The sequence below is a fragment of the Drosophila nasuta genome, chromosome 2R, assembly GCF_023558535.2.
Source record: "Drosophila nasuta strain 15112-1781.00 chromosome 2R, ASM2355853v1, whole genome shotgun sequence".
Lineage (NCBI taxonomy): Eukaryota > Metazoa > Arthropoda > Insecta > Diptera > Drosophilidae > Drosophila > Drosophila nasuta.
Genome location: NC_083456.1, coordinates 4,894,788 through 4,911,480, shown reverse-complemented (window position 1 = coordinate 4,911,480; position 16,693 = coordinate 4,894,788). Strand labels below are relative to the sequence as shown.

General features: G+C 39.9%; 2 protein-coding genes across 3 annotated transcripts; one reads left to right on the top strand and one right to left on the bottom strand.

The window, feature by feature from the left end:
* Positions 1-3,423: 3,423 nt before the first annotated feature.
* On the top strand, positions 3,424-11,205 carry LOC132784837 (serine/threonine-protein phosphatase 2A regulatory subunit B'' subunit alpha). 2 transcript variants are annotated; one of them, XM_060790712.1, is made up of 8 exons: positions 3,431-5,627; positions 5,732-5,862; positions 8,486-8,580; positions 8,636-8,869; positions 8,933-9,203; positions 9,268-9,717; positions 9,782-9,940; positions 10,012-11,205. In XM_060790712.1, the coding sequence occupies exons 1-8, from the start codon at positions 4,109-4,111 to the stop codon at positions 10,075-10,077; spliced, it is 2,925 nt and encodes a 974-aa protein (XP_060646695.1). In that variant the 5' UTR covers positions 3,431-4,108; the 3' UTR covers positions 10,078-11,205. The 2 variants fall into 2 exon arrangements, with proteins under 2 accessions (XP_060646696.1, XP_060646695.1); XM_060790713.1 differs by lacking the exons at positions 8,486-8,580; positions 8,636-8,869; positions 8,933-9,203; ... (1 more) ...; positions 9,782-9,940; positions 10,012-11,205 and having other exon boundaries at positions 3,424-5,665; positions 5,732-5,864.
* Positions 10,974-16,671, bottom strand: LOC132784840 (ATP-dependent Clp protease ATP-binding subunit clpX-like, mitochondrial). Its single transcript, XM_060790716.1, has 7 exons — positions 15,791-16,671; positions 12,628-13,708; positions 12,294-12,570; positions 12,079-12,228; positions 11,789-12,010; positions 11,529-11,726; positions 10,974-11,210 (listed from the first exon to the last, which is right to left on the bottom strand). Exons 1-7 carry the CDS (start codon positions 15,846-15,848, stop codon positions 11,178-11,180), a joined length of 2,019 nt encoding a protein of 672 aa, XP_060646699.1. The 5' UTR covers positions 15,849-16,671; the 3' UTR covers positions 10,974-11,177.
* Between the last annotated feature and the right edge of the window lie 22 nt (positions 16,672-16,693).

Genomic DNA, 16,693 nt, shown 5'->3' with positions numbered 1-16,693 from the left:
AAACTCTTGTTTAGAGATGTTAGGAGATTTGGGTGATGTTTATGTTCATCTGTGATTCAATTTAGTACCACAATATTCATATCTACTCGTATTTTGTTTTCAATCATATGCTCTATATATTTTAAATTAGTTAATTAAAAGATTTCGTTCGGTTTCCATCATTCAATTTCAATTGTGTATAATAATTTGCATTTAAATGAAAATTTATACTATTAAAATTTTTTAAAAAACAAACTTTCTATATTTCTTTCTTTCTATATTTTGATTAAGTTCGTATTATTTGTCTTATATAATGTCTGAAATTTAAATAAAATTGTTTTTATTTTTGCATTTACTCATTGGCACCATATTTTGAATTCTTTAACTTTGATTTGTCTGTAACAAATTTTTATATGAATACAAATCTTTAATAATTATGTTTCACTTTTATTATTATGATTATTAATTTTTGTTTCAATCTAATTCCCACGATATTATGAATGATTTCATTTGAATTGTTGTAGATCATGTCTGTTATAAATTAGGAAAACCATTAGCGATTTGCCATATGTATATACATATATTTGGTGATCGAGCCGAGTCGCCTGCATTAAACGTAAGCTGCTTATTCATCCATTGTCGCAATTGATCTATTCACACTTCAATTGTGACGCTCGTGTTCCATTGTTTACGTGTTGTCTCACATGTCAGATAGCGTCTAAACAAATGACTGAATAAGTGTGCGTCTGTGTGCGTATGTGTGTGTGTGGCCCATGTTGAGGGTGTGCGGGTGTAACATTTGGCGTGGGGTTTGGGCTAAGTATTAAAGCTGTGGCATTGTCGAGTCTTCTATTTTGGGAGGGGGAAAATAAAGATCTCTGTTTGTTTTATGCATAGCAAAACTCAACACATTCATATAAATTGGGTCAACGCAAAGCTCAAGAGTCTAGAGCTAATCTTCTTCGTTCTTCGCGTGACGCCCTTATATGGTTGTGGAACGCGAGAGCGGCAAGACAGCTAAACTAAATAACTGTCAATTTATGAGACAATCAACATGTGCAAAGGTTGAGATCTTTTGGTTAAAATCAATTACCGCAAAGCAGCGCGAAAACACTGAAAACAGCGAAATGAGAAATGAGAAACGACGAATCGAAAGACGGCGCAACAACATGCAATAAAGTTAGAACAAAATGTAAACCGGAAGCTGCGCACCGTTGATGTTCATCGTCATCGTCAACACAGTAGCTGCAACATTTGCGGTTAACCCTCCCCGACATGTCTGAGCTTGTCTGTGCCCGTCTGTCTCTGTCTGCCTCTGTTTGCATGTGCAAAATTGAACAGCAAACAGGTAAATAATAGAGATGCCTCATCATACAATTTATATGACAGATGATCGCACAGAGTTCGAACATCATTTCAGGTTTCATTAAACAAACAATGGCGCCCACCTGCAAACTGAATATAAACAAAATACTACACATAATATACATCAACAATAGAGCCCAACAAAAAATACCTAAAATACAGCAACAATGACTGCAGCAAACATTAGCGATACTCGTCGACCTGAGGCACGACAGAAATAAGTAATTTGGCATTAGCAAAGCGAAATAAATGTTTCAGGTTTTATTCCTCTTCGTGTGCCACACAAAAAATAATCGAGTGAATATCGCAAAGGCAATGCTGATAGACAAATACCCTTTAATTATCATAACATAAATTACGCTTTTATAGCTGACAGTTGCACTGCTTGCCCTACGGGTAAAATTAGGAGATAGTGACCAGTGCGCAGGCTTTCACCTTCCTGCAAGCAGTGCACATCGTAAAAGCATTTGCAGCTTGCAAGCTTACCTATCTCTTCATCATACCCCATTCGCATGCTTTGCTTATAATTAACAAACACCTTTGCTATGATTTGCGTTGTTGCTTTTGTTGTTGTTTTCTTTTTTTGTTCGACAGCGTGTCGTGTGGGGGTACGGCAAGTGTTCTGCGTCTGCGTTTGCGTATACGTCTGCTTCACTGTCTGCGTCTCAGTGTGCGTGTGCTGTGTGGGGGTAAGTTAGAGAGCAGCACGCTGAGAGCCATAAAGTGAGTGACGAAGCAAAAGAGAGAGCGAGAGCTGCTGCGACTGTTCTTGCTCAAAGAACGCCAAAGTAATGGCGCTGTTGGCGCTCTCCTTACCACTCGTGTAAATGGATGTGTGTGTGGGAGCGCCCTAATCGTGTGCTCTCTCAGTGTCATTAGCTGCAGCAACAGCTGAGATCATTTCTACTTCGCACTACACTCGCCAACTGCGACAGCGGCTGCGCCGATGGCAGAGGCTGCGACTGCGACAGAGGCTGCTGCTGATGCTGATGTTATTTTCAGCGGCTAGCAGAGCAGCCAAAGATTTACAGTAACAACACGAAGCTAATCAACAGCGCTCGCGTCCGCGTGCATTGCGCTCGGTAATTTTGTGAACGTACACGGCAGTATTTTTGTTAAATTTAGCACCCCGGTCAGAGATTCCAGAAGATTTTCCGCCAAACTTGCCAGATGCGAACCAACCCACATGTACTCCGGGTATCGTGTGTGTTCGTGTTGTTTTCATTTTGAAAACTAAAAACTGCGATTCGTTGTTAACTTGTTTGTCTTTTGCGGCCAATATGAAATGTCAAATTGCAAATTCTTATTAACCTTTGTTTAATTAATTAATGACGAAATCCATCCAAACGCGAAGCGCGTCATCGTGACTGTCGTCAGCGTGCGCACGCCTGTGGGGCATAAATGCAATTAAATCATTAATAAAGTCAGACAAACATCAAAATATACTCGATAGCGCCGAGTCGCTCGCATTTGAGTATTCTCGAGTAGATACATAGCTACATACATGCTACATACATATGTTAAGTGCAATAGGAAAAGTGTGTGGCAAGCTACAACATCAGACTCAGCCTCAACAGCAGCGTCAACTACTTCGAAATTTATTTTCGAATAAATAGTACAAAGTTGAAGAAGCAGCAGCCGCAGCCGCAGCAAAGGCGGCTACAGCAGCCGCCGCTACACGTAAAAACAGCAAAAACGCCCCAAACGGGCTAAGGGGAAGACTTTTCAATTTTCTTACGCGTGCACAGTGTGCTGCACTCGATGGGCATTGCTTGATTTGTGAAAATGCAAATGAGTTGTTCATTAATTGCTACGCCTAGCTAGACACAACAAGGCAATTGCTGGTCGTTTATTTACCAATCTAATGCTGCTGAATACTTAGCATCTAGTTGTTAATAATAGTTTAATGCTTAAGTGGATGTCGCACCTTCACTTTTAGAAATTACATGCCTTCCATCAAGAAATAAATACCAAAAACTCAAGTCAAACGTTTTGATTTAAATTCTCACTAAATGTATTTTTTTATAATTTTTCTCTGTTCTCATTTTGTTTCCTACCAGAATATACTGTTTGTTAAAAGTCATTATCAAATATTCTCAGCAATTAGTATGATTCATATTTTTAAAGAAAACAATCAAATTTTAGAGTTGAGCACGTGTTCTTTCAAAATTTCTGTAGTATTCAAAAAAAACGATTTGCCATCGATTTAGAATCAGTGTTGTGCTCTGTGTGCGCGTTTTACTTATTGAGATGATGATGCCCCGATCCCGATGTTAATGCCGCCGTATTTTTTTGTATTTTTGTCTGTGCGTCTCCGTCTAGATCGCCGCATTTTCCGTGTTCGTGTTTGTGTGTGTGTGTGTGTGTGTTTCAGCAACTGAAATAAACGAAATAGGAAATTTTGGTATTTCTTTTATAAATAGATTTCGCCATACGGAGAAAAGTTAAGACGAGGAAAATGTGAAAAGTGAATGAAACGCACGAAAATTTGTTAAAAATCAAAGCGAATTACAGCCCACAAAAGCGGCCACAACGTGAATTGTGTGAATTGTTCGAAAAATGTGCAAATTGTGTGTGAGTGCGATTGAGAATTAAATTGATTGCCTACTGAGAAAGATATAGATTAAATGCAATCTACTCGCATTTTGTATAATCAACTAGACAAAGGCTAAACATGTGAATTGTGGTTGCACATTACATTGTGAATGCAAAATAAATAATTATAGCAGTGTGAAGCATATTTTCTATTTACAAAACGTACAAAATGCAAGCGTCTTCGACGACAACAACAACAACGACGACCAAAACCAAAAAGCTCAGCAGTAGCGGAGGCAGCGGCAGCGGCAGCTCTGGCGGTTCGGTGGCCATGACGAGTGCCAGCAAAACAACGACGACAACAACAACGACGACAAACCGCAAGCCTGCAGGAGCCGCCACCAAATCACCGAAAGCTGCGCCGGTCGCAGCGATCAGCAACGATGCGCACGCCGAGATTGCGGAGCTGTCAAAGAAGATCAGCGAGCATGCCGATGCCATCTATCAGACGTGGAGGAGCCGCGGTCTGCCGCCCGCGCAGCTGCTTGAGATGTACACAAATGCCGCGGCCTCGGGCGACTTTGCGGATGTTGCTGTTGCAGCTGCGACAGCTGCAACAACGGACATTAGCAGCGCCGAGGGCCTGCAGAAGATGGTCACCAGTTTTGTGAACAAAGACAAAGAGCAGCGCGGCAAGAATGTTGTTAAAAAAGCATCGGAAGTGGGCGTGGCTGCCCAGTCAATTGGCAATGGCAAGCTAAAGAAAACAGCGACAACAACAGCACTAACCGGAGCGACAACAACAACGCCGACAACTGGCACAAGCAAAGCCAGTAAACCGAGTCAACAGCAGGCCAGCGAGCAATCGTTGCAATCTCCCAAAAAAGTGGCAGCAGTGACTGCCAGCAAAACGCTGCCCGATGTGAATCTCAATTATGACATCGATTTGCATCTGGATGTTAACAATTTGTCGCAGCAGCAGACGCAACACTTGCTCAAAATCAGCGAGTTGCTGCAGAAAGAGGCAGCCGCCGCAGCAGCGGCAGCAGCAACAGCAACAGTTGCAAGCACAGGGTCAACAACGCCTACTAAGAAGCGGCAAAGCAACAACAATGGTAGTAAGACCAGCAGCAACAGCACTACTCTAATCAATAGCAACAACAACAACAACAAGTTAACAACATCAACTCAGAACAGCAAGAAACTGAGCAAAGCCAGCAGCAACAACAACAGCAGCAGCAACAGTCACGCCAACAGCAGCAGCGAAAGTGCTGGCGATGCAGTTGATGCACCTCGCGTGGGCGTGGCTGTGACAGTGACAGATAAAGGCGCCAGCGAGCCCACGATCAGCAGTCGTAAAGCGAGCAAAACCAAAGAGAACCACAGCGAACAACAGAAGCCGGCAATGGCGAATTCGACAGCAACAGCAGCAACAACAACAACATCAACAACAATATCCACAACCAAAGAAAAGCCAGCGATCACGAGGAAAACAGCCAATAGTCGAAATAGTAGCAGCAACAGCAACAGCAACACTGATAACAGCAATGCCAGCAACATTGTGGCGAACGCAAAAGCAACGGCAACACCATCGGCAACATCAACAGCAGCAGCAACAGCAGCAGCAACTACAACAGCAACAGTTGGATCGCCAGCGACATCGGTGGACACAACGATGCCAACGTTGAATAAAATCAAACCGACGAGCGGCAGCCGAGCAGCGCTCACCAATGGCCAGGATAAGAATTGTAATAATTAACATATACACATTGAATGTGAATTGAGTGTATGAAAACATAATCAAGCTGACGCTCATCTATCGTTGCCATCTATCTATCCATCTCCATTCCAGTGGGCAGACCAATCCTAACACGTGGTTCCGTCGCCGAGCGCGTGCTGCTCTTTGAGAAGCGTCCGGATGTGCGCAACTCGTTCCTCGACATCAAACGGCCTGTGGAGGCGCCGCCGAAGAGTCTGCTTAAGGTGAGTTGCCCCTAATTCCCCAATTCCATAAACAAACCATAAGTTTTGGAGCTAATTCCGTCCGTCTGACTGCAATGTTTGTGTGGGAATTTTATTCAGTTTGTTATCTAACAATTGCAAATAGCAAATGCAAAATCCCCACAGCAGCAACAATTCGTGTAATCCCTCCCCCATCAGTTCACCTCTCTCTCTCTCTCTCGCTCGAGTCAATCAGCAATTAAAAAAAATATATCGTGGCTGGCGCTGTTATCGTGCCGCTGTAGCATCATTGATTGATTTAAGGTTGCCCCAAAGAGACGCTGTCGCTGCCAACAGAGATGAGACTGAGGCAAAGGTAGAGACAGAGACAGAGAAGAGGGGCGAACAATACATTTTGAGCAACATTATTGCCAATAGGCCAATAGGGTTATTCACTTCACATGTGGGTTCAGCTTTAGTCGACTCTTTTATTCAGATGCAAATTCCAAACGATATCAAACACATAACTCAGATTATGATCGAGCCATCGTGGGCGTTGAAGTATTTTTATGTCGTCTCCAAATTTGTAAAATCGTTTGATTAGAGTTCAGCTTCAATCCGCGCAACTTTAAAGATTTAATGTTCTTCAGATTGTAGATGTATTTGTTTATCACAAATTCTTGTTTATTTTGCAACGAATATTTTACAAAATTGTGAAGCATCCATAATTACATTTTGTTAGTGTTAAATTTGATAGTAGCTCTGAATAATTATAGTGTTAATTCAATAATTATTTCACCTTGACTGCATTAAGTTGCCTTTAACTTAGTGAATACCCCTACTGAGTGTGCATATTCTCGACTACAAAAACAACCAAATCAAGCATTTGCGATCAGCACGATCGTGCATAGGCAGAAAAAAACAACAAATAAATAACAAACAGAGGAGTAAAAACAGCCCAACAACAAATAGAACAAAAGCACATGATTATTTAAGCAATGGAAAGTGCACTTTTTGCCGTGTTGTATTGTATATTTTGGGGAAGTTTTTATTTAATTTTGTTTAGTTATTTAATTACATCATGAACGCGAAGAGGCAACCGTATTTAATGGCATATGTCTGACAGCAAATTATCTGCTTTACTCATTGTATCCTCGCCCACTTTATTTTGTTTCATTCTGAAATTCCGTCCACATTGATTTGTTGTACTTCTCTTCTCTTATTTTCTCTCTTTTTGTACTTTATATTGTTTATAGTTTCAAAGTAAATAATTGCTAAAAATAATCCACAACTCTGTCGGCAATCAATTGTGCGATTAGCTTCAAGTCTTGTTCTTTCACCTCTTCTAGTCGTATTTATTCAACAACTATGCGTATGCATAATATTTTGTTTGGCTATCGAGCGAATCCATGCGTATACGTAATATGCGCATATGCTCAGTGCAATCAAGCATGAATGTGTGCGTATCTTTCCGTTGTTCCGTTGTGTTTGTATTACTCTTCAGATTAATATTAATGCTGTCGTTGACAGTTTTAAAATCATGAATGGTCTGTGCGTAGTTCATATATTCGATGAATGTGAACTGAACAAAAACGAATAACTTAATTATATGCTTATAAGGAATTATTGGAACAAAGAGCAGCTAGATCAACAAAAGATGAATATTAGTGTATTCTCTAATTGAAAATTCCACCAGTGTTACTCTCAACACAAAGCATTAATTTAAAAGAATTTTGAGAAGAATTCAAATTGTTAATTCTGAAATTCTAGTATACAACTATGCGTAGAAAAAGAATCCACTTAAATACAAATTAATGCAATAGATAAATGTTCAATCTGACACCACAATTCAAGTAGGAAATAATTAAATTACTTTATTGTTGTAATTTAACTTTTAACATTGCTGACACAATCTCACTTAATTAAATTTATGTTGTTTCAAAGAGCTCATATAGATTTCAACCGTAGATCATTTTCATTTGCGCCAATTAAGACATTGTACATTTGGATTCAATATGCGCATGAGTTTAGCACAATAGCAAAAAGCAAATCAACAAAATTATTGCTTCGCTGCAATTCCAATTCGTACGAAATATTCCGGTGTTATTGATATACACACACATAATAAGATACTATATTCTACACACGATAGTTCGGAAATGAAATCGAAAGAGAACCCACACAAAATATTAATATGTTGCTAACAATTTGTAGATTAAACAAAATTTCTTTGCATAAATTTAAGCAAATGAGACGGATGAAATTGCTCAACTAGAAGATACTCTACATTATTTGAGTAAGGGAACAATTTGTTAAAGAACGTACTTAGATTCCAAACGTTCATACCCAAGACTGTCTAACCTCATTTGCAGTTTGTTTATTTAAATTCATTAGCATATTTAAGAATAAATTTTAAGGGCTGTGGCAATCGAGCGTTGCAATTGAAAGCTCATTCCACGAAAAATGTGAATTGTAAACAGAAGGAAACTTGGCAAACATTTGAGAATAAATATGGAATTTTATTTAGTGATGCTTAGCCTCAACCAATCCAACCCAACCACATGGTTATATTGTACGCGAATGTGTGATAAATACTATAATAAGCTACTTATATACTACATTTTATTAAGAGACCTGTGGGATGTTTATATTGTTTATATTGCAGGTTAAATTGCACGCGACACCGCCTCCGCCGCCTGCTCAGGAACAGAACTCGTTGCAAAAGGAGATTAGAAGCTCCAAGAGTGTCTATATACCCAGGTAAGATAAATGTTTCCCCAAAGAAAAATAAATGATTATTATTGTTGGATTGCAGATTCTACTTTCCACATGGCAAGCCACAGCCAACGATTGCCATGGAACGGGTTATTCGCGGCATATTGTCCGCCTTTGATAGCTTTCCCAACAATCAGGTGACCAAGGATGAGCTGCCGCGCATCCTGAAGCTATGCGGACTGCCCTTCTATTGGCGCATGCCAGTGATGATCTTCTGTCAAGCGAGCACCACGGGTCTGGTCGAACGCCAGCGTTTTGTGGAGTTCTGGAAGCAGTAAGTCGTCGATGCGTCTCTTCTTAAACCACTTGATCAATGAACTGTCTTCTTTGGCGGCAGGATGAATGTATATTGCCATGAGGCTGCCTCAAGATTTGTTTACATTTTGTCGCGGGGCCAACGCTTTCGTTCGTATATTGTGCCCGATGATCTGGTGCCATTGGTGCAGGACGTGGTTGACACGCACCCCGGTCTGGCCTTTCTTAAGGAAGCAACCGAGTTCCATTCCAGATACGTGCACACGGTCATCGCACGCATCTTCTACTCAGTGAATCGCAGTTGGAGCGGCAAGATAACAATATCGGAGCTTAAGCGATCCGATTTACTCGAGGTGAGTCTTGCAACTCTTTTGATTCAGAGTTAAACACAATTGGAGCATCAATTTGCTTGGATAGATGATCAGTCTGCTGGAGGAGGAGGATGATATCAATCAGATAATGGCCTTCTTTAGCTACGAGCACTTTTATGTGATCTATTGTAAGTTCTGGGAACTGGACAAGGATCACGATTTGCTCATCAATCAGGACGATCTGGCCAAGCACAGCGACAACGCACTCTCCACACGCATCGTTGAGCGCATATTCTCCGGCTGTGTGACACGCAGCGACAACAAAAAGTCCCCTGAGGACGAGCCAAAGATGTCGTACACAGAGTTTGTGTGGTTCATTCTCTCCGAGGAGGACAAACGCACGCCCACAGCCATTGAGTACTGGTTCCGCTGCATGGATATCGATGGAGATGGTGCTCTTTCCATGTACGAGCTGGAATACTTCTATGAGGAGCAGCAACAGCGCATGGAGGGCATTGGCATTGAGTGTCTGCCATTTGAGGATTGCCTCTGTCAGGTGAGCTCGAAATCAATAAGAATTGATAAGGCTATAAATCAACTCTTCTCCTTTGTTCTTTTAGATGCTGGATATGATTAAGCCTGCGAATCGTGATTCCATAACGTTGGGAGATTTGAAACGCTGCAAAATGACGCACGTATTCTTTGATACGTTCTTCAATCTAGAGAAATATTTGGATCACGAACAACGCGATCCATTCGCCGCACAGCGGGATGAGTCAGTGAGTATTCATTGCCCCCTGAGATTTGCTTCCGTTTCGAGTGTATTTATTTGCTATTATTGCGTTTTCAGAATTCGGATTGGGATCGATTTGCGGCACAGGAATATGAACTGCTTATATCTGAGGAGAATGATTGAAGCTCGTTTGCCAAATTCGGTTTTTAACAACTTATACATAACATACAAACTCATATCTACACACACAAACATACTCATTCATGACAAAGCATATTTATTTACTTACAAATTTTTATACAAATTTATACACTACGTAAACGAAAAATCCAAGAAAAAAACCCAAAAAGAAAACTATTCTTTTAGTGCAAATGTGCAATAAAACTTTAAAACTATTTATTTATGCTTCTTTTCCGTTATTCAGTCATAACTATTTAATGAAAGAAACACATAAGTAGTATTCGCGATTTTAGCTTGAAAACTGAACTGAATATCGGAACACGCCAAATTGAGAATCAAAAATAAAAATTGTTTATTTTTTTTTTGAGTAGTAAACATTAGTCAATTGAATTTGTGCAAATTTTGTTTAGTTGAAATATGATAAATAAAATAATAATAAATTTTGTGAATTTTATTTTACTATAATTGGGCGATAATCCTCAAAAAACAGCAAGAATGGAATTACTTAATAGAAACTAAATTTTATGAATTTTACTAGTGTGAAAAAATGATTGCAATATACTTTTGTACATGATGAATTGAATAGGTCATAATTAAAGGTAATTAGCCTTAAATTTGGTTTTTTTTATTAACTTATTTTGAACATTTTTTTTTTAATTTTTCTTTTACAACTTAAATTAGTTAAAAATATACTTTGCTTTTCTTTGTATTCGTCTTCGCTTTAACACTTTTAGCTACGCCATCTGATTCGCCTAATTTATTTGCTTTCTATACATAACTTTAATTGAAATATATATATAGTATTTATGCAGTTCACGCAGCGCCAACTGATAAGTTAGATTAGATATTACATCGGATATTAGAAAAATGTTTATTCTTCGCATTACAATTCTAATTTATTGTTTTCTTTTTTTATTACAATTGCTGGTTTGTTACAAACGGTTCTTGAATGGTTGCGATGCAGATACAATCTACGCTGCTCGTCAGTTATTAAATCACAGGTGAATATGGGGTGATATATATTGAATTGTAATTGTTTATAATAATTGCGCAAATGCCATTCAAAAATTCAATTCTGCAGGAGGCGGGTGTAGGACGGCAGGCTACGTACCGACCAAAGTATCATTTAAACGTGACTAAAAATAATATAACATGTTAATGATAATGGAGAAGAGCTAAAGCAAATCAGAGTTTGTTTTAAACTCAAACTCAATATAAAGCATTTTAAGCAAATATGTGAAGAGGATCAAGAGTTTAAATAAATGAAGCACAAGCGCATAAAAAACGAGAAAATCGACAAAATCTTTGCACTACTACAAATGTTGTGTGCCTTTGTTAAACGCCTGTTTTGTATTCTTTTGTTGCTGCTGTTTTGCGTTTGCTTTTACTTTAGTTATGTTTTTTTTTTGGGATAGGCGGCGCATTAGCTAATTAATTTACTGTTTAATTCGTACTTTTTCACTATTCTCAAAGTTCTTATCATTATCGTCGGTGGGCTCCGAGTCTGGGGTTTCGCTTCTCTCCATGGCATTAGTATCAGTAGATCGGCTGTAAATTGGTTTATCGTTGCCTTTCACATAATCTGCGGTTATATGCACGCTCGTTATGTCCGAACCAGGGACAATGAACATGGGATCCAAAAGAAGTTGCTCCTGTAAAATAAACAGATTATTAAACACTGCCACAATCACAAAGTTTTGTCAATATTTGATACCATTATGGAGCGTAGACCACGTGCTCCCGTGTGTCTTTCCATTGCTAATGAGGCAATTGATTCAACAGCTTCCTCGGTAAATGACAGATTGACTTCGTCCAGTCCAAGCAATGCCTTGTATTGCGGCACCAGAGCGTTGCGTGGCTCGGTGAGAATGCGCACCAACATATTAACGTTTAAGCTGTGGAAGGGCACAATGACCGGAAAGCGGCCAACGAATTCCTATTGACGAGACACAGATATTGTTTAATTAGCTCATTTTATGTGAAACTGCATTTACGATTACTTACGGGTATCATGCCAAACTCAACGAGATCTCGCGCCTGCACCTTGGTCAGGCATTTGTCACGCTCCTCCTGATCATTGTCCATTGGGCTCGCTGCCGATTGAGCGGCCCGACGACCAGATCCGCTTGTCGAGGGCATGCCAAAGCCCAAATACTGTAATAAGACATTTTTATTAAATAATTTAATAGTTCAAGTGTAACAAAGGAGAAAGTACTCACCTTCTCGTTAAGGCGACGGGCAATCAGACGATCGAGACCCGTGTAAGCCCCAGAAGCCACAAACAGAATGTTCGTTGTGTCCACCTGTACAGTTTCACCACGAAGCTTGCGTGGAGAATTACGTTCCGGCACATTGACCACTGTGCCTTCGAGCATCTTCAGCATGCCCTGTTGCACACCTTCGCCGCCCACATCGCGCAACTGATGAATTCCCGGCACGGCGCCAATCTTGTCTACCTCATCCAGAAATACGATTCCAGTTTGAGCACGTTCCACGCTGCAATTAAAGAATGATAAATAGACTATCGATATATGATTAAATTTTGAGACTTACTTGTAGTTGGCGTCCTGCAGCAGCTTTGAGATAACACTCTCAATATCCTCACCAACATAGCCAGCTTGGGTGAGCGTTGTGCAATCGCAGATGGCAAATGGCACGTCCAAGCAGCGGGCAATAGTCTGGGCAATCAGTGTTTTGCCTGACCCCGTTGGACCAAGCATTATTATGTTGCTCTTCTCCAGTTTGACGTCGTTGTTCTGTTTATCAAGTATCTCCGAGCCAGGACGATGATCTCCACGTGGTATCGACGTATTGCTGCTGGTGTGGAGACCGAGACCGGACCCGGTCAATCCAGCACCACCACCCAAGCCCATCTGAGCCGGCTTTGGAGGCAATTCGCTGCCCGGTGTGCTGTTCAGTGTGTGACCAATGCCGGTGATATGCAACAGATCCGAACGTGGTATGCCATCCATTCCACCTGAGCCGCTGGTAGCACTCTGGTTTTGCTGCTGCAACTGCGGCAGATTGTGATGAATACGCTTGTAGTGATTGTAGACAGCAACCGCCAGCACTTTCTTGGCAAACTCCTGACCCACAACGTGCTTGTCCAGATACTCCATTATCTTCTGTGGCGGCGGCGGTGGCTTGCGCTGATTCTTCGGCTCCTCCTTGACACGATGCTTTGTCTCCACATCCGACAGCACCACGAAAAAGTAATTGCACTTGGCGCACTTCACGAAACGTGTCGAGCTGACAAATGTTTCCACCTGAGTGCAAGCGCTGCCGCACTTCGGACACGCCAGAAACTTATCGTTTCCGCCGGTTGTGTTTGCGCCGCCGCCACCGCCACTCGCCCCCGGACCACTTGCTTTAGCGGCACCACTTCCATGTCCGCCGCTGGCACTGCTGCTGTTACTACTGCTGCTGCTGCTGCTATTGTCGCTGCTACTGCTGCCATCGGACATCGTTGTTACACCATTCGTTATGTCAATGTAAGCGGGTATCGCCATCACTGGCTCAATCATCATCCGCCTGTTAGCGGCAAGGTGCCGTGTGGCCAGGTGAAAGTGTCGAGTGCATCCCGTGCTAACTATCACACATCTTGCTGTGTGTTGTGTGTGACTTAAGTTGGTTCCTGTAATAGCAAGAAGAAAGAGAGAGAGTTAGATAAGTAATAAACACAGTATATATCAGTTATATACAAAAACCAGCTTATGTTATGTCATGAAATGCGATTTTCTGTGTTGCATGTCCATTTAGTTGCATTTAAATGTATTCCACATTGATTATAACTGTAATAATGTTATATTCTATCATAATTCAAACATTTGTGATTATATTTTGATAATACTGAACACAATCACAGTTTAAAATTATATTTTTAGGTTAATTGCCCAACTTTAATGCCCATCAAAAAAGATTGAATTGAGTTGAATTTAGACTGGATATAATGCAATATTATTAAGCTACAATGAATGTTATAGAAAATATTAAATTTTTGTAAAATTAGTTTAGTAAGTATTAAACTGAGAAGTACAATTTTCTATAACATATTTTAATGTTAATATTCCATGTTAGCAATTCTTAGAAATTAATTTATAATTTTCGTAGACAACAGATTAACAAACTCTTTGACAATCGCATCGTTTATCTAATATTTATCTACGGGGGTTCGCGTCTTTCCTTGCCAACTTCACGGCCAATTAACACATATGCATCTACATAACAACTGACTTAACTCATTTAGATCCGATTTAGCTGACACTTTTAGAGCAAAACTTGACTTGGAAATTGTCAACAATTGAAAATAATAAGCATTATTTACTATTTAATTAGCAATAAAATAATACTTGTCATATTCGTAATGCTATTATATTATTACATGTAATTACAAACAGAAGGGAATATAAACTAACTGCCAGTCATAATACAGTTACATAATATGCGTTAATACTTGGCTTAAAAACATATTTTTTAAACTAAAAAAAAGAAAACCTTTTCCTCACAACCATTATGTTACTTATGCTTTTGACTCGTAAAATAGTTTATTAGCTATTAACAACAGATGCATGAAATGACTGAAATTACACCTAAACAAAACGTAAATTTTTCCAAAAACAAAAACCACAAAACTAGTAAAATTGCTTTAGCTAGAAGTGTCGACTATAAAATACCCTCTATTGGTTTGAACTATCTTTTTACCCAGATGGGCTAATTTTCTACAAATTTGTGAGTACACAAACAGTATATATAGATTATACATTATTATTACAATAAAGCTAGATCTTGGCATTATAAGGTATTCAAGGTATTTGAAGTTTAGACTAAATAACAAAATATTCTATTATTTGTGGATACTTGCGATGAAGAGAGTGATGTCACAAACTTGGTTTACATATGAGTTCAGGAGTCTACATAACGAATGCATGTGTCCAATTTTAATGGGTATAAGTAGCCAAATAAAAAAGGCCACAAATCAACCGGCTATTCGTTGCGTCAAAGTAGTAACCGCAATTATTAAACCTCGCACACATTTAAAACAATTCAAGTTCAGTTCAAAAACGCGGCCACTGTCTGTCTGTGTAAACAAGTAATCGAAATAGCAACAAATCAATGCTACGTTTTCTGATTGCCGCCATAACGTAATATCTTTCCGACTAGGCTAAAGCGCCGTAAAGCTGACCTTCGGCACGGGCTGTTTGACATGAATTTAAATTAAACCCAAAGCCAAAAGCCAAAAAGAAAAAATAACAACAAAAACAATCAGAGATCCAAGTTGGGTCCATACACCGAGAATTAGCTGCATTGAAATCGAATTACGACCTTCATCAAAGCCAAAAAATAGAGAGAGATAATTAGCCGAAACAGAATGGGATTGAAAGTCAAAGTAAACTTCGGTCATCAGCCGAAGACTTTGATAAGCGAGAGCTTTGCATTCTGTCTCAATTGGACAACAACATCGAGTGTAAATGCAGGCTTTATGTTGTTTTTATAGCTGCTTTTCTCTGTCCGATCGTAAGTTCACATATACACACACACTAATGGTCTGTCTGTACATATGTTTATTTGCGTGTATGTGCTACGTGACGCCCGCTCTCCTCAAATGACGCAGTTACGTATGCGATTTTGCACAACAATCACAATTGTGATGTGTGAGTGTGCCCGAATGAGTTGCAGATGTTACTACAATTCCCCCCGCCATCACACTATCTCTTACCCTTTGTCCATATTTTGTATTTTGGAGCCAGCAAAAGAATGCGCCGCACCATGCTCATTCTGGAGCTCTCTTGCTGCCTGCTATTACGGAAATCTCAGCTGGCGGGGCCCGCTCACACCTCACACTCTTCTTGCTTCCTTCCTTCAGCTACGATGATAATGTTGTATATGTGTGTATGTGTTGGCAGTCTCTCTGTTCTGGACTATTTTGACAAGCAAATAATGCTGATCATTCGATTTGATTTTGGTTTTGCACAACTCTTGAGACAATGTTAGTTTTTTTTGTTTTGTTTTTCACAAAATATTGTAATTTTCAGCAACTTCTTCGGCTTGTTATACGACGCAATTGTTACTTTTTTTTCGCTGGTGCGCTGCGGGTTTTCTGTGTGGAAAATGTGAATAAAATAGATTGCGCTCGGCGCTTTGCTGTATCTCTGCACTTGCTGGTTTGTTTGTGTGTGTGCGTGCGTGTGCCGTGCACGAGTGTGTGTTTTGGTTTTCTGATTTCTTTTACACGCTGATTCGTGCGCTATAGCTGCTGCTTCTTCTTGATATTTCGCTATTCCCTTGCATGCGTGTACAAAGAGCTTCAAATTCAACAATCCATTGCACAACTCGAATTTAATAAGCGAGAACTCCTCAAATAAAATGCAAATATTAAATTCAGCGCAATATTTTAACCGTAATTGTCCAACGTGTTTGCGCTAACAAGTTCACATAAAATACAACAATGCGCCCGAGTCAGCTGTTCGCTTTAATAACAGCTGTTGTGTGTTTCTTCTTCTTGCAAATGCCTTGCACCGTGGTACAAACAATGACACTAACCAACCAAAAAGGTAAACATAAGGCTAATAGAGATACACAATGAATTTGGACTACTTTACGGCCGGAAAATGAGAAATGT